This window comes from Aphelocoma coerulescens, chromosome 1A, assembly GCF_041296385.1.
Source record: "Aphelocoma coerulescens isolate FSJ_1873_10779 chromosome 1A, UR_Acoe_1.0, whole genome shotgun sequence".
NCBI lineage: Eukaryota > Metazoa > Chordata > Aves > Passeriformes > Corvidae > Aphelocoma > Aphelocoma coerulescens.
This window is the reverse complement of record NC_091014.1, coordinates 14,591,915-14,609,195: the sequence shown is the minus strand read 5'-3', so window position 1 is coordinate 14,609,195 and position 17,281 is coordinate 14,591,915. Positions and strand designations below refer to the sequence as shown.

At 40.8% G+C, this 17,281-nt stretch overlaps 2 protein-coding genes across 5 annotated transcripts; one reads left to right on the top strand and one right to left on the bottom strand.

Moving 5' to 3' along the window:
• Positions 1–3,486: 3,486 nt before the first annotated feature.
• EFCAB10 (EF-hand calcium binding domain 10) lies at positions 3,487–5,317 on the top strand. 3 transcript variants are annotated; one of them, XM_068994600.1, is made up of 6 exons: positions 3,487–3,753; positions 3,870–4,034; positions 4,311–4,395; positions 4,628–4,668; positions 4,755–4,815; positions 4,919–5,317. In XM_068994600.1, exons 1-5 carry the CDS (start codon positions 3,654–3,656, stop codon positions 4,781–4,783), a joined length of 420 nt encoding a protein of 139 aa, XP_068850701.1. In that variant the 5' UTR covers positions 3,487–3,653; the 3' UTR covers positions 4,784–4,815; positions 4,919–5,317. The 3 variants fall into 3 exon arrangements, with proteins under 3 accessions (XP_068850701.1, XP_068850710.1, XP_068850719.1); XM_068994609.1 differs by lacking the exon at positions 4,628–4,668; XM_068994618.1 differs by lacking the exons at positions 4,628–4,668; positions 4,755–4,815.
• Positions 5,318–5,571: 254 nt separating this feature from the next.
• RINT1 (RAD50 interactor 1) lies at positions 5,572–17,105 on the bottom strand. Of its 2 annotated transcripts, none has more exons than XM_068994538.1 (14): positions 16,785–17,105; positions 15,549–15,744; positions 15,151–15,392; positions 14,808–14,981; positions 14,581–14,730; positions 13,310–13,466; positions 11,406–11,516; positions 10,992–11,217; positions 10,251–10,388; positions 9,313–9,512; positions 7,884–8,098; positions 7,040–7,220; positions 6,838–6,956; positions 5,572–6,238 (listed from the first exon to the last, which is right to left on the bottom strand). In XM_068994538.1, the coding sequence occupies exons 2-14, from the start codon at positions 15,723–15,725 to the stop codon at positions 6,025–6,027; spliced, it is 2,304 nt and encodes a 767-aa protein (XP_068850639.1). In that variant the 5' UTR covers positions 15,726–15,744; positions 16,785–17,105; the 3' UTR covers positions 5,572–6,024. The 2 variants fall into 2 exon arrangements, with proteins under 2 accessions (XP_068850639.1, XP_068850648.1); XM_068994547.1 differs by lacking the exon at positions 16,785–17,105 and adding an exon at positions 16,666–16,751.
• Between the last annotated feature and the right edge of the window lie 176 nt (positions 17,106–17,281).

Below are 17,281 nucleotides of genomic sequence, written 5' to 3'. Positions count from 1 at the left end.
TCTGAGGGAAGTGAGGAAGATAAATAGTTGAATTACAACCCTGGAATTCAGGAGAGCAAACTTTGTCTCCTGCAGACATTTTGCTGGCAGAATCCCACAGAAGACTGCCCTGATGGGCCCAGGAGAGCTAGCTGAAGCACAGGAACAGTCCATTCTGATCTGCAGGAAGCTGAGCAGACATGGGAGAAGGCCAGCATGGCTGAATGGAGAGCTCCTGACTAAGTCAGAGGCAAAAGGCAAGTACACAGACTGTGGAAGGAGGGGTGGGCTACCCTAGAGGAATAAAGACTGCCTAGGCATGCTGAAACAGAACCAGGAAAGCCAAAGCTTAGCTGGAGTTAGAATTAGTGAGGGATGTGAAAGACACTTCCAGTACATTAACATGGAAGGAAAAGTAAGTAAAATGTGGGCCCCACTACATGGGGTAGGTAACCTGGTGACAGAGGACAGGGAAGTGGTGGAAGTATACTCATTGCTGCCTTTGCTTCAGGTTTTAACTGGAGAGGTCTATGCTCAGAGCTTTGGACACAGTCTGGACAGTGAGGTACTATCCCCAGGATGTCTGAGGGAAGGACTGCTTATCCTGCATTTATAGAAGCCTGTGGGAAAAGATGGGCTTGATTCAAAGATGCAGGCTGATACCATTCCCATGTAGCTGAGCACTGGAACACAGACCAAATGATGTTGTGGAATCTCCATTCTGGAGACAGCAAAAACTTGACAAGGCTGTGAACAACCTGAGCTGGTCTTTGAAATTAGCCCAGTTTGAGAAGGAAAGGGAGTTGACCACATGATCTCCAGAGGACAATTCCAACTTAATTATTCTGATGATCTATACAGTAAAAACAACAAAAAAAAGTGGCTCTGGCTGTTGACTTAATTAATACTCAGAAGCTCAGTATTTCTGTAGTTAAGCACTTTCCTCTGTAAATGTATAGTGTAAAATCCCCTGATGAGGAACTCACCTGTATCTTGGAAGTCCTTGGGGACACAGAGAGGGAAGGTGCAGTGGAACTTTTCCAAAGCAGGTATAGCAATGGCAGGACCTATCCCTACAGCTCACTGTTTCCCAGTGTCCATGCTGAGGAGCAGCAGAGGCAGGTAAAGCCTTAAAGGAGCTGCTCTCAGCAGCTATGTGCATGTGCAGCTATGTGCTACACTTTTCACAGGAAGCCTATGACACACCTAGGGATCTTTCCCAGATCATATTGCTCCTGTCTTTCCCACAGCCCAAGACTTCAGTCTTCTGACATTCACATTTGAAAGAATATGTCTTTCTGCCTGGTCTCCCCTGCAAGACAAAATAGTTGTTCTGGAACCAGCTGCATATCTGACCTGCAGTCCCTGTTTCTCTTCATGACAACTCTTAACAACTCACTGTAGTCTATTTAGTCCTATTAAATTAGATAAAAGGCTTAAATTACTAATGATATTCTGTAGAAGGCTCAGCTTCTGTCACAACAGGTATTAAGCCTTTTGAACAAATCCAATTTATATAACCAGGACACTTTAAACAGATGAAAATAATTTGGTCCTTCAGCTCTTTATTAAAACTCATTTAGTAGCATCTCTATAATGGAACCAGAATACTTTCAGATGTTTGTCAAATCCTGTTTTTCTCAGCCACCAGAAGTTCAATTTCTCCTATAATAGCCCATTAGAGCTCCTTACAAATTATCCTGGACTATCATACTTTTAGGATTCATACATATAGCTGGTACTACCATTATATGAACTGAGGATAATAATTTATTACATAAATAATAAATACATGATTCATTATCAGAATATTTTTTCAAGTAAATAAATTGTGCTTCCTTAATAGTGAAATAGAATTTTTAAAAATACATTTCTAGTTGTAAATCAATTGGGGTTTGCTCTGTTTAGTGATTTTTTTTAAACCATTCCTCAGGGAAACACATTTAAATCTGTAATTCCTGTGCTTATTCTTAAAATTTTAGCCTTAACGTGTATTTCATACTGGTTATCTTTGCTGACCACTAAAGGAGAAACATCCTTTGCCAAATGCTGGTTTCCTTGACCCAAACACTGACCTACCTACCAGTATTTCACTTGCTCCTTCTTTTCCTGTCAATCTTTCTATCCTTAGGTTCTCATTTTCAATAATGTATTTTCCATACCTTTATTTCTCCTCTGCTGACCATCTCTTCTCCTGTTTGTACTTCTCCACATTTCAATCTACACTTTCTCCTATGACTTTTTTAGGAAAAAATTTTGCTAATGCTTTGCATACTCTGCAGAAAGGCATAAAAAGACAAATGGAGGAATGGATTGAGTAACTATGGGATGTTTTACTTAGGAAAAGGAGGTTTACATCACTGCCTGCAATTGTTAGAAACCTACAGCTCCTCTAGCCCTCATTGAGACTCAAAGCAGGTAGCATAGTCAGTTTAAAATACTAGAGCACACAGACAGCACGTGGCTGTACAGTCTCTGCAGCTTTGGATGCTGCCTTTCTCCCACTTTATCTAAGGAAAAATAAGTGAATTCTATTAATGTCTTATGATATTTTAGTTTTGGCAAATAGTTAAATATATTTAGTGCTACACTTTTCACAGGAATACTATTCTTCTTTACTATATGCTCATTTATCGTTGCCTGTTTTTATTTGATGGCAGATAGTTATATCTTTGTAGATTTCCTTATTTTTTTTTAGTGGGATGCTTTACTTGATTATCTTTCTCCTACTAATAATGGGTAGTACAGTCAAAATCTTCTTTGATGTCTCTTCTCTGTTTGCATAGGCTATGCTGCATGGCTCAATAGTGGTTTTAAAATGTCAACTCTCTTACTCTCAGTTGCTGGCCACTGTTTTTGCACCTTGTACGGGTGTGGAACACTGGGAACATCCTGGCATCCCCGCACACCTCGGGGATGAACCAGGACTGTACCTGGGGAGCGGTGAGAAGTGAAGAAGGTGGTACCGCCGGTGGAAGGAAACGTGACTGGAGGTGAGAACACAAAATCACAAAATCCTTAGGGTTGGGAGGGACCCCTGGAGATCATCCCGTCCAGGCATGCCAAGGCGGGGTCACCTGGAGCAGGTGACACGGGAACGCCTCCAGGCAGGTTTGGAACGTCTCCAGAGAGGGAGACTGCCCGACCGCCCTGGGCAGCCTGTTCCAGTGCTCTGCCACCCTCAACATAAAGAAGTTCCTCCTCATATTGAGGTGAAACTTCTTGCGTTTTGTTTTATGGCCATTGTTACCCGTCCTGTCGCTGGCACCATCGAAAAGAGTCTGGCACATCCTCTTGGCACCGGCCTTTGAGATAGTTATATATGTATTAGGAGGGGATATCATTAGTCTTCTCCAGACTAACAGGCCCTCAACACCGGCATACCTGTTAAAACCTTCCGCGTGTAATTTGCTTTCCCCACGAACCAACGTTGGCAGAGCCGGTGCCCTGCCGGGAGCGAGGTGTGTCTGTTCCGGTGCTAACGTGACGACTTCCAGGACGGTCAGTTTTCTCTTCCCCCTTCCTGCCCGCCTCAGCGGAGCGTCCCGCGGCAGGAGCCGCTTGAGGGAGCGCCGGCCCCCCGCGTCCCGGTTCTCTGCGGGCTCCTCTGCTCGCCCTCCTCCCGCGGGTCCCGCGGGTCCCGGTGCCGCCTCACGCCGCCCCGGCACCGCGGGATGGCGGCGGGCGAGGAGCAGAGCCGCGAGTACCTGCGGCGGCACCGGCTGCCCGAGCTGCTGCACCGCCTCGGAGCGCTGCTGCTCTTCCACCGCCCCGGTGCGCACAGGCCCGGCCCCGCCGAGAGCGGGGAGGCCGCGGGGGCAGCGGGGCTGCGCGGCCTTCGCTCCCCGGCTGAGGGCCCGGTGCCCGCGGGCAATCTGACCTCGTTGCAGAAAAGCCACGCGAGTTCCTGATCCAGGTGCTGGAGAGGGTGAAGGCTGGGAGACGAGCCGAGGGCGAGTACCCGTTCCTCATGGACGAGGCCAACGTGGACGCCATGTTCAGCCTGCTGGATGTCCTAGGCCAGGGCCACATCAGGCCAGCGCAGTACAGGGAAGGTGCGTCCCCCTGCACCCCAGCAAACTGTTCGCCTGCACAGAATTATTCAAATAGTTTCAAAGTTACCTGTCTGTACACTTCAGAATTATCCACACACCTCCCCACAGAACCTGGAACTTGGATAGTTTAAGAAGTTACTTGTGGTTAAGTTTCCTACGTTTAAGTTACATGTTGTTAAGCTACACACGTTTACCTTTTGTTAGATCTAGGCACCTTTACATTTAAATTTTTCTTTCCAAAGGCTCGCATAAGAAATTTTCTTTTGTTAATTTTAGCTCTTAAAACTTTGGGACTGAGCACTGAGGATTTGGAGCTAGATGATGATGTGAATATCACACGGGATGTATTCAAGGAAGGAATGTAAGTTTAATTGAAGTTGTGGGTGTTTTGGTTTTTTTGTGGGGTGCATATGCATAGGAGATATTTTACTGAGATTTATTTTTTATTTACAAAGCTACATAATTAAAGGACTTGCTGGTTTAGGCTTGACTGTGTCACTTTGCATTGCAAGATTAAAAAAAGGTCAGTTATTTCCTGACCTTCTTGCCTTGCTGTGATTCAAACTCCATGCCCTCCACCACCTCATTTCCAGGATCCTCTCGCAGGAGACCTCTCACAGTACCTGCCCCTCAGGTCAGTGAAGGTCACCAGGCAGCCCAGGGGTTAAAATACTGATCTAGAAATGTGGAACTGTGAGGCCCTGTTGTTTTCTTTGTCAGGGCTGGTACCACAGCTGGAGATGAAATAGGTTCGCAGTTCTAATACTTTCTCATAGTCAAGGTATGGTTCTAGGAGCAATTTTTTAGTAACTGTTGCAATCACTGAAAGGTACTGAACTAACTATCCTCCTTATCTAACTAGAGATTTTCTTTTTCTGTCTTAGGAGGAAAAAGATGCTGGAGAGCTGGTCTGTGTATTAGTTTGAGCAGTGGTCTGCTATATATATTAAAAATAGACATCTTCCCCAATTTTTCTTCTGGTTTGTCAGCTGTGAAGTCGATTTTAAGCAGTACTCTCTTTTTCTCATCTTCCCCGCCCTTCAGAGGAGCAATCAGCTGAAAAGGACAAATGACAAGAACTCATTCATGTCTAGCAGGCACTGAAGGGAGTTATCATTAAGAACTGCTGTTCTTAATATAATTAGATGGTTAAAAAAAAAAAAAGTAGAGCTCTCTTATGCAAGTGAAGTAGTATTTTGGAGTTTCCTCCTTCAGGTTACAATTTACAGTAAAGGATTTTTACCTCTTGGCTCATTACCACTGAATAAAATTAAATTGATTTTTGGGCTTGTGCTGTGTTTTGGTTTTTGTTTGGTTGGGTTTTTTTGTTTGCTTGTTTGCTTGCTTTTAAAGAAAAAACAACAAGTTATGACAAATGTCCACAGGTAAGGGTAGGTAGCACTTCCAACTGGTATTTTCAAACTTAGTACACACTATGCAATTTATAAGGAGAAACTTTAAAAAAATTTAGGATATAGTCTCATATAGGAAAAAAAACCCTTAATTTGTATGAAGAAAACAGTGACATATTCCTTCCTTCTGCATTGATTATATACATTTTAATACAGAACATCCATTACCTGGAATTTGGAGATGTAAAACATCTGTGTTTAATTGAAGGCTGACCAGTTCATAGAGAACAGTAGCCCATGTTGTACAAGAACGCATTTACACTGTAAATACTGTGTGTTCCTCAGAAAGATACAGCAAACACTGACAAGGCAGACTATTCATTAGAAATGAACACAGTTTCAGCTTCCAAATGCAATGGCAAGGTGGCCATGGAAAATAAGATCTGCACAGTTCAACACCAAGGCAGTAGCATTTGGAAATTTTTTTTTGAACTGTACAGAATAAGGCATAAGATTAGATTAAAACAATCTCTCAGTATACAGAAATTAAAGAAATAAGTATATTACAAGACATTTGCTTTGCTTTTGCTTGGAATAAGTAATCTAGACCAAGTTATTAAACGTTTCTGAAGAAGTCTTTATTTTCCTGTATTTGGCCAACTAGCTCTCAAATTAAGAAGAATCTCAACATCCCTTTGAGCCAGTTTATAAAGTCCAAGTTCATTTAGTGCTGCTGTTGCAGATGGCTGGCTTGGCTTTGATGGTTCATTTTCTGAAGCTGACTGTAGGACATCCTTCAGAAGCAAGGCAGAGCCAATATTCAGGTTCAGGATAATGCAAGCTTCTTTTATGCTAGAGGAAAGGTTACATGGATTAATGTAAGCAGCACAAATTTAAGTATAACAAAAAAACCTTCCATGCTCCATGTTGGTTTAAAAATATTCAGATTTCAGCCCCAATTAGCCAAGGAGTTTGATGCTGGACTCTTTAGGAGACTGTGGGCTAGTGAAAAAGACCAACCACGAAGAAAGTAGCAGCTTCTCATCCATGACAGCATCTAGACTGCTACACAAGGCAATCCTGAGAAGGAACATAGTTTATAGTCCTTCTTCTAACAATAAGTTTGTTGTGTTGTAACTGTATCTTTAACTAGTTTCTTTGGCCCCAGTTTCAGAGCTTTGTGCTAGTTAATATTCCTTCCACAAGTTAATCTATCTAGACATCCTGACTGCACAAAATACTCCAGGACACATGCCACAATCTGTTGCTGTCTAAGCACATGCCGCAGAATCAACTTTCCTAGTTGAAAACATCAGAAGCATGAATGATCCATATATTTAAAGTGTGGATCAAAACTAACTGTGAAAAAATCTTGGTTTTAAGTAAAACACTTGTTTTTCTCTGGACACTCACTTTTGAAATACAAATAGATCAGAAGTTTGCCTACTTACTGCTTGAAGTAGTTTTCTGGCCTCTTGCAGTAGTGTGAAAACAAGGGGAACAAATTCCGACTCATGTCAAACTGGAGTTGTGCTGCTCCTCCTTCATTGAAATGATTTGCCATAATGATCTACAAATACAAAGAGGGGCATCTGCTGTTTAAGCCAGTCCCTGACACCTACACAGCATTGCACAGGTCACACTGATACCCACTTCCTGATAGATGTACAGATCCACTTTCTCTGCAAGCATTTGCCAGAAAGTTTTGAACAGGGAGTGGCAGAGCTGCTGCTCCAGTTGTAGCAAACGGTCTCGCAGTGTCTGCAGCATTGGGCATGCCGTGCTCGACAAAGACATCACTGCTTGCTCTGCTTGAGAGGGCAAAGACAACCACCTGAAAGAAACCATTGCACTGCAGTCATTAGAATGAAATAACTCATATTACAACAACTGAAGCTAAAATTATCCTTAAAAAAAAATCTTACCCATTTACAATGTTTCAGAGGCAGTGCTTTCCCATTTCTAATCTAAAAGTTATCAGTCTAATGCTGTGTTTGAATTTCATTTAATATTAAACTCATGCTTTAGTTACAAATCTCTGAACATGTCATTCTAGGGAATCCCATCTAATCTGGAAATCACTGAGTTCTATTCCTTTTAGGAAGTACTTCAGAAACTCTACTCAGGAGAAGATACTCAAGAAGCCCTAGGAGTCTGTGAAGACAGAATAGTTGTGACAGGCCATTTTGCATAAAATCTTCAATACTACTACGAAGAAAATAATTCCTGTTCAAAATAGAAAACTAGAACAATCCAGAATTTTTCCTAGGGTTTTTAAGTAATACTTTCACTAATTGTGGAACTACTTTAGAAAACATATCACGACAACAGTCCTAAGGTAAGAATCAGGAGAATTTTCCAGAACTTACTGCCCTGCAGCTTTCCTACTCAGGAAAAAGAAATATTGCCTATTACTTATTCTTGCTTTTACTGACCTCAATATTTTTAACACGAAACAATACTGTAATATGGGAAGAGATTAAACAAACAGAATCACCTCTCTTTTTTGTAGAGCTTTGCAGCATCTTTGACCTCTCTGAAGACATGATCTACTTGTCGCGTCAGCATGTCGTGCTTCAGGCGCTCCAGGAGGTTGATCATGTCATCAAAGACCGAGCTCTCCATGGACGCCAGCTGTCCCAGCTGGAGCTGGCTCACGGTGTCACTTTCTGCACGAACCTCCAGCTCAGCCTGCTGCAGCTGCAAGAAGAACTAGGTAAACAAAACCAGAGAGGAACACCACAAAAATGGTTATCCCTTGAACTTTTCAGTGGTACTTTGTTAGGCACAGCTCTAGAAAAGACTCTCCTGGCACATTTATAAAATTAAAAACATAAGATTTTGAAAACATTTTCTTATCTTTCCCTGTGGTCCTGACTTAGTCAAAAACAAAACATGGTGGTTTAATTCTAGTGATGGAACTGATACAGGTTTCAGATACAACAACAGATTGGTAAAGGGAACAGATCTAAAGAAATACTGAAAAGATATTTTAATATTGACAGCAGCATGCTTTTAGAAAACCCTACCTAGACCTCTTTAAGATTTGCAAAAGTAAACTTGAATTGTAATTTTTAGCAATGATTATTCATTGAATCATAAATTTACTGTGCTGACAACAGCAAGAAAATGAATTGAGTTTAACAAGTTTAATGTGACATTGTGGTAACAGCTTGCTGGTTTTGCTTTTAAGCAGATCAAGACACTGTAGTAGATGCAGTTACACAATATGAAGGCTGCTGTCCTACCACAGCAAGATTATCCCCTGCTAGAGCCACAGCTTCCTGTGAAGACAGTAAGAATTTGGAGGTTGGAGGCTGCCCACAGCACACACAATACCTTATTCTGCACACTCTGTGTGTAACAGGTTTTTCAAACTTTAGTACCAATATCCATAGAAAAGCTGGAATTCTGCACTAGGCCGTGCTGCCACCAGGCTGTTGTACAGCAGTCACTGATTCCCAGTTATCAGTGTGGCCTTTCTGGGCCACACCTGAACCATGTTGCAACACACATAACCCACACTGGATCTGTCTAAGCTCTCCTGCCAAGGGAGGAGTTCAAGGACCAGGCAAAGGCTGCTGCTCTGGTTCAGAGATCTCCAAAATCAATTCACTTTTTTTTTTTTTTTACAATAAAACACATGTAAAAGACACTACTTTTTTTTGGCCTCTTCAGATTATTCCATTTTCCAGGCTCTCTCTGCATTTCCCTAGAAAGTTTATAATTAGCAGCTTAGACCTCAATAACTTGTCCTTATTTATACATCTTTTACTAAATCTGAATTTATATCTCATTTTACTTTTTCAGTAATTCATTCTCCTGAATATACCTAAAAAGTGCTGAAAATAAAATGTTTGTTACAAAACAAACATCCAAAGTCCATTTTAAAATCTTTTTTTTCCTAAAGAAGAATAATTACTTACTACATTGTCAGCCCAGTCTGCCAACACTGTTGCTATGTAATTAACAGCATTAAGGATTGCACAGTATCGGAATCCTAAGGAAGCTCTTGTCTCTTCCTTCATTACTTGAGTTAATCGTATCCTGAAATCATCAACTAACTCCTTCTGTAGGCCCAGGAACTGTAGTTTTCTGGAAGCTGTTGGAAGATTCTTATACCTGTCTGGAAAGACATTAATTAAATGTTTTTAGGCTTTTCAAACTAAATAAAAACTTTTCAAAAAGAAACATTACAGGCATCTTATTGTACCACCTTACATCTATGAGAACATCATAGAGTCAGTATTTAAATGTCAGTATTTAAAACAGCTGATATATCAATGATTTCAGGGAAACTGCTCATGCACAAGCTAAACATGCAAAGAAACTACTTCCTTCCCCTCCTGATTCCACGAGCAGTTTGTATTCTAACACTTGAAGCAATGTGTGGTTATACCACACCCTCCAGTGTGGCCCCTAACAGCGTCCTCACAAGAGAAAGCAAGCCACGTGGGGAAGAAGCAATTTAGTGTCTCCTGAAAACATACCTGCTCTTATGTTCTGTTGCAAAAAGGGAGAAATTATTTAATAGCTTCTGAATTGTTACAGATTCAAAATGAATGTCAGGATTTATTAATGAATTGCAACAAATTATATTCTGCCAAGCGAGAAAAAATATGGTAAATATCACATGTATACTTTTAATTATTATTTTGTAAACATGTCACTAGCTCAAGATTATTCATGTGTTAGTGTCCAAAATACAAAACAAACAGGATGCTTTTATTAAACTGCAAACATCACAACTTTGCAACATTATTTGGTGACTGCTGCTGACAATAAATATTTAGTAAAGAAATACGTTAGCTGAAGGTTTTTACTACTCATTACAAACAAGAGGAATGCCCATAGATACAATTACCTGTTATAACTAACAAAAGAGTCATAAAAGTTTCAGCACAGTCTGGAACTTTCATTTCATCTACATCAGTGATATCTTCATACTGTGATATCCATGCAGCCTCTGATGAAAGCATAGAGTCCATTTTCTGAAGAGCAACTGAGATGCATAAAACTTGGAAGTTAAGTTTTGAATTTAAAAAAAAATCCAACAAAAGCTCCTCTAAAATATATTAACATAAAAGCCTTACCTCTATTAAGTTAAATATTGCATTTTCAGGTTATAAAAACTACTGACAACTCATTTCATACAAAACCAGCTTCAATGTATCTGCATTTGCAACACTATTAACAGAGTTAAATGTCAGAATTGATTGGGGGGTTGGTTTTGTTTTGGGGGGTTTTTTTGTAATAGTTGCCTTGCTCCTTTCCAATGTATTTCTTCTTCATTTCTCAAAAACTAGTAACTCTCCCTTATTTCAATTTAATGTCCCTCTCTGTTTGCACACACCTAACATTTGTCTAAAAATAAGCCTACCTGATAACATACAGCTTAGGGGCAAGAATCCTACAAAATACAGAAGCACTGTTGAAACCCAATCAATTTTTATTCAGAATAATTACAGAGCATAAAAATACATATGCTTTTGGCAGTAGCCCTGTCCAAGTGACTTATCCTACTTGAGAAGGGTAGCTGTGTAAGCAGACACATACTTTCTGATTGTGCAATATAAAGGCCAACAAAATCCACTGGAAGTCTTACATTTTTTTTCCACTGTTAGCCACCTCTGGAAGCAGGATTCTTCTGACAGAATATGCATGCAACTGGGAAAGCTGCTGAGATAACCATGAACGCTGTATAACTCTCTCTCAAACAGAAGTACCTCATCCACAAGGTGACAAAAGAGTGTATCATCATACAACAGGCAGGGAATATCAGCAGCCAACTTCTCCAAAATCAGCATTACTAGAGCACGAGAGAATTCAAGCTTTGGAAAGGAAAAAAAAGTCAATGTCAGAGATAGGAAATACTGACACATGCAAACATACACAACCAACTGCTACTAGACTAAGTCTCACCACATACAGATTTCAGTGGAAATGGGCTTACACACATATCTATCGGAAGTTGACTTAGTTATTATATTCACATTTAAAAAAACATTTAATTGCTTACCCCAGCATTCACTGAAGATCCTGCCTTTTCCAGTATTGGCTGGATTTTGTCATCAAGAAACTTGGAATGATTTCCAATCCACATAAGTACTTGTGTTAAATACCACTCAGGCTTATTTAAAAAAGAAAAAAAATATTAAATGCATCCAAACAACATTTATTCAAGTGCTATTAGTATTTTAGGACAAATTTCTAAAAATACCGCTCTCTTTCCCTGCCTTCTCTTGATCTCAGGTCACACAAGTCTTTCACTGTTTTACTTAGCTTTCATTTATATAAAAGCATTATCAGAAAAATATTTCTGGATTTTCATTGTCTTAAATGTACCAAATATTGTTTCTCAAGCAAAAGTTCCATTTTTATTTCCCCTTTCTCTACTGCTTTCTCAGTCACGAGAGCCTTGTTTCTGCTTCATATACTTCTGTTCTCCCATGTGGCCTTTATTTCTTGGTACATCAAAAAGGATGCTCTCCTGAAAAAAGCTCTGCTCTTACTGTTATTGTACCTAACCTCAGCCCCACCCTCCCCCTAGAAATGGGGAATCTATCACCTTCTCATTTCATGTTTTAATGCCTTTAAGCTTTTTCAGTTTCCACAAAAATTCCACAGGCTGCAGGTTTTGATGAACGCTTATTTCAGTGTTAGTGCAACTGGAAGCAGTTCCCATTTTCTTCATTCCCAACAGCGAAGTGAGTGTTGAGGTGCACTCACATTTTTTGTGTCTGTTTCTCACCTCTGTATTCATTTTCATTTGTGTCATTAATTTTAGCATGCTTGGGTTGTTGGGTTTTTTTAACACTCCTTCCCCAACTGGGCAGGGTCATGGTGAACTCTGAGCCTCTCCTCTGAAATACCTGTAACCCTGTCCAGGTTGCTGTCTTTCAAGCATTTTACATTGGTATTTTCTTTATTGCATTATCCATGTAATAAACCCAACCCAAATTTCAGCAAGGCCCTGTTGAAATACCTTTCTGATCTGACACTAGATTACCTGTAACCTTTTCTTGACAAGTTCTTATTTTTAAAATAGTTGTTCACCTATTGTTGTTTGCAAATTTTATGTCTTGAACATATTTTTTCCATTTGTTTTTTAAATAATTTTGTTCATATCTAAAACACCTCTTTCCCACTAACATACACAACAGTATTTTTAAAAGCTCTGTAGTAACATCTATCAAGATTGCAAATGTATTTAGATTTACACAAGATGGTGATCACAAGCAGATTTGTGCAACTGGACAGTTATAAAACAGGTCTCAAACTTTGCTCCAGATGTATTACGGTGGCATTAATGCAATGAAACCCATTCCAACAGTAATTCTCAGAGAAAAATCCTCTGTATTTGAAGGCAATTCACACAAAAAGTGAGTCAGTTTCCAACTGGTAAACTCAGCATCTCTTGTTTTATGTCAATTAAAAAATTCAACCCATTAAAAAAAATTATTATTTAACAGTGCCTTTAGACTAATCACATTTCATATCCTACCTGCAGAATCCAACATTTTCATGAAGTTACATGAAGGTAGGCAAAACACAATACCAAAACTCAAAGCCACAGCCTTTGAGCTCAAGAAATGGAGAGCAGTGCAAAACCGTTTGCAACAAGACACGGGAAATTAATCAAAACTTGTGAACTGATGGGAGTCTGTCTGAGATTGAAATAATGCTTTATTTAGAAGGATCTGGGCAAGAGAAAAACATTGCCTCGCCCAGAGAAAACGCCTGTGCCTCTGGCAGGTCTCGAAGTGCTATCTCGATGTCTCTCCACACTTAGGTAGGCACAAGAACCACACAGTTTTGAAGAATCCTAATTCTGGAAAGTGTGAAAGCTATACAATTTAAACACAGCAATCTAACTGTTGATTGCAAAACCATTTAGAAATGTCAAACCACTTTCTCCCATACCTTGTTTAGAACATTGGTTTGTTTATTTCCAGTGAAATGATACTTGAATCTTTTCTGAAGAGGATTCAGCATGATCTGTATCGGGAGGACAACTGGTGGTGAAGGGGGTAAAGGGTACTTCTCTGGCAATTGTTTAGGTTTGGTTAACAGCTCATCTCTAAGTTTGACAGTCAAGGATGGACTTAAGTGTTGAATTACCCCAACATCATCATTGCAATAGAATGTGCTTATAAAAATGAACACTGCTTAGTTCGACACCATTGACTGAAGGCAGTACTATGAAAACAGTGAAATTCCTCAAATATAAAAGATATTTCAAAATATTCCACTTTACGTAATATTTAATATAACTCAGGCCTTTAGGGATTATTTATTCAATGACAATACAAGTCCCTTAAGTCAGTTTAATTTGGGAAACTTTTAAGAATCCAGCAAACCACCATTCTCAGAAACCAACACAGTGGCTGTCCAAGAGACACACTTACTCATATTTGTTAAAGGAGGATAAAGACTCCTGGGATTAATAAATGCAACACATGATTTCCCATTTTCATGTAATGGATTTAAGTGAGCCACTCTGCCAAACCAAAATTGTTACCAACTCAGGGTTGTGTACAATGGCCCTGCATCTTTCTACTACATGATAAAAGGGAAAAAAAAAAAAAAAAGCAGCCACAGTCTCACACGCACACAAAAAAAAGGCTTAGTTGAGCTTTAATTTTAACTAATTTTTGTGAATTATTTAATTCATAAAAATCAGGGACAGATTGAGCAGCAGTGCCTTCTGAACAACCTCAAAGTCTCCTTCCAAGACATGTATCTTTACTTTTCCCTCTTTTCCTTCTGCAGTGGGACACATTAAAGTGATTAAAGCTGATTTCACAAAAGGCTATAAAACAAAAAGCATTAACTGTGTGTAATGAAACACACATCACCATTTTTTAATTAACACGCATGGGTAATGATACCAAGCAGGGTAAGGCCTGATCCTCGTGCAACTTGAACTGCCAGCTACCATGAGAGCACTGGATCTGATGACTTGGAGTGAAAATGTTGCTACTGCCAAAAAGGACAACTTTGGTACTTGGCATTTCTAAATGACAAAAAAACCCAAAGAAAAACCCCCATAACATTCTAATGTTAATACAAAGTAACATAAATTATCTTCCATCTTTAGGGAGAACAAAATTTTAAATAATTCTCCTTGACAATGGGCATCTGTTACAGTTTTTACCCCTGCTAAAATACACCACAACAATTTAAAAGGATACGAGGTTTGCAGTTTCAGAAGCTGACAGAACAGCATCTCCAAGTTGTTGTACACATCAGGAGCGTTGGCTGGTGCAGCAAGGCCAAATGCCTGGGACTGAGGTGGTCCCACAAAGGGCCAGCGGAGCTGCGCCAGCACCTCCTCAAAGTCACTGCAACACAAAGTAAGCACTTGGACATGAACTTACAGTACAACGTGAAGATGAAGGAGCCACAGTATCTCTCTCACCTCGTCAATTTGTCCTTAAGGATTTTATGCCAGAATTTAACAGTGGATCTCACAAAACCAAGAAGATGAGAACAAGATGACTCCTGAAGTTTAATATCCAGTTCTGCCATGCATGCTAGAGTACTGGCTGCCTCTGGAACATTGTTGGTCATCAGATACTGCTGAATGCTATCACTATAAAACACAGAGAAGTCAAGGCCAAATATTCATTAATGATAACAGAAAATAATCACTTGTATATTGAAAAGTAAAGACAAAACTTTCTTGAATTTAAAATACTTTAATAATGGGATAAACCAGGTTACCAGTCTCAGAACACATATACAGTACTCAGGAACTTTACCTCAGCTCTTCTATGCGACAAATCCATTTGAGGTAGGCCAGGTGTCGCTCGAGCTCTTCTACTTGACCTATCACTACATCAAGATCCTCCATCCATGGCTGAGCTTTCAGCAAGTGGCTATTGATGGACTCAGACAGAACAGTTTCTTCCTCTAGAAGCTGACTCAGAGACTTTTTGGAATCTTCTGCTTTCTTTAAGGCATTCTGAATTCTTTTAGGGACTTCTGATGAAACTGTAAGTACCTGCATTAACAGAGAAGTATTAGGGCAGACATAAAAACACTGCACTGTGTAGAGCAGTACCATTGAGATACTGATACATTTCATTTAGTTTCATATTCTTAATCAGTCATGCAGCATGTTCAGAAGAAGAAAAAAATAAAATAGAAAGATGCTTACCTGTTCTTCTAACTGCTTTTTGTTTTCAGACAGCTTTTCAATCAGGCTGTCTAGCTTCCCCAGGGAATCATAGTCATTTCCAAGTTCTCTTTCCAGAAATTCAGAAACATAGTATGGAATATCACAGTGATCTAGATCTCTAGTGACTTCTTTCTCTCTAACAGCAATGCTTGCCATGTTTTCTTTCTCTGCAATACTGAGTATACAATTTCTAATTAGCCCACAGTAAGACAGCACAAACAAATATTACCTATTTAGGAACAAAACTCCATGAAAAGCTGGAAGTTCAATATAAACTGAGACTTAAACACCACATTCATGAATTATATTGCTTTAAGTGAGACAATTTGCTGGCTTAAGTCTTATCTGAGACCTGATAAAACCTTGCTTACATATCCAACTGGTGATTTATTATATATTAACTACTTAAGAGAAATACATCTGGATATTTCTTCCTTCCCCAAAAGCATTCATTTTATTAAAATTAGTCCAATAGATACGTAGTTCCTACATATATAATATAGAAAACTTAATGAAAACTACAAAAAAAAATTTTTTGTTAAATGCAATGGAAGATAATGTTCCACTTTACCTTTTCACAAGTTTAGGACATTTCAGAGATACCAACTCATGACTGATGTGTTACTAGCAAAGTATCCATGTGGGCCTTACAATGATTTGGAAAGTAAATGCATCACTAAAATATTTACTAAAAAAACCCACACGGTATAGCATAAAAGACACTTGCTGATCCACACATTTGGCAGCATCCAGAGAAAACCTGACATATAAAAAAGGCAACAATGACAAGTGTTTGGCTAGTTCAATCCTCAATTTCTTAGTATCACTTTCAAAACAGTATTTAAAAATAAAAACCTATACACTTACACTTTATCTGCTACAAGCTTTAATTAAGCTAACCCCCCCTATTAAACTGACTACAGGAGTGAGAAAGTGGTGCAGTAGATGAGCCAGAGTTGCAGAGGCAATAGAGAGCACCAGGAAGAACAAACTGGGTGACCAAGGGTGCTGCAGAGGAAGACGCGAATAAAGAAAACAGAGTAGTAAAACTCCTGTTTGCAGCAATATAGACATAATACGGCAGGAAAAAACTAACCAAGCGGTGCTCTTTTCATACTTAGAGGAAAGGATCAGGTTACAGTAGAGAGGAACAGGAGGAGTCTGGGCGCATCCCTTCCAGCAGCTGCCAGCTCAGCCCCGCGGCTCAGCACCCACCTCGGCCTGAGGGCCGGACCCTTCCAAGGGCCGGCTGAAGGCTCTGCGGGCTCCGGGAGGCTGCGGGCGAGGCGCCGCCGACCACGGCCTGAGCTGGGAGGCCAGGCAGCTCCTTAGCCCTGCGGCAGCTCGGCGAGCCCTTCCTTCCCCGCCACGGGCGCCGACCGACGAGCCGCCGCTTCCCCTCGCAGGATGGCGCCGAGGGGACGGGAGGACCGCAGGTGCCGCCGCCCGAAGCCCTCAGGGCACTCCCCGCGGGTCCCCGCGGCCGCAGCACCGCCCCCGCCGCGTCAGCGGCGCCGCGGATGACAGAGCGCGGGGCGCAGGCGCGGCGCCGCTCGGCGGCCCCGGTCCCTGCCCGCTCAGCAGAGCCGCGTCCCGCCGCCCCGGGCAGGGGCTGTGCCCGCCCCGCGCTCCGAGGGACCCGGCCCGGGCAGGGGCTGTGCCCGCCCCGCGCTCCGAGGGACCCGGCCCGGGCAGGGGCTGTGTCCGCCCCG

Coding starts and splice junctions, on each gene's coding strand:
- EFCAB10 (XM_068994600.1), top strand. CDS start 3,654: ATGGCGGCGGGCGAGGAGCAGAGCCGCGAGTACCTGCGGCGGCACCGG. Junction 4,396..4,627: donor GATGTATTCAAGGAAGGAAT/GTAAGTTTAATT, acceptor CCTCATTTCCAG/GATCCTCTCGCAGGAGACCT. Junction 4,669..4,754: donor TCACAGTACCTGCCCCTCAG/GTCAGTGAAGGT, acceptor TTTCTTTGTCAG/GGCTGGTACCACAGCTGGAG.
- RINT1 (XM_068994538.1), bottom strand. CDS start 15,725: ATGGCAAGCATTGCTGTTAGAGAGAAAGAAGTCACTAGAGATCTAGAT. Junction 14,982..15,150: donor TGTCGCATAGAAGAGCTGAG/GTAAAGTTCCTG, acceptor TGTGTTTTATAG/TGATAGCATTCAGCAGTATC. Junction 14,731..14,807: donor CTTAAGGACAAATTGACGAG/GTGAGAGAGATA, acceptor TTTGTGTTGCAG/TGACTTTGAGGAGGTGCTGG.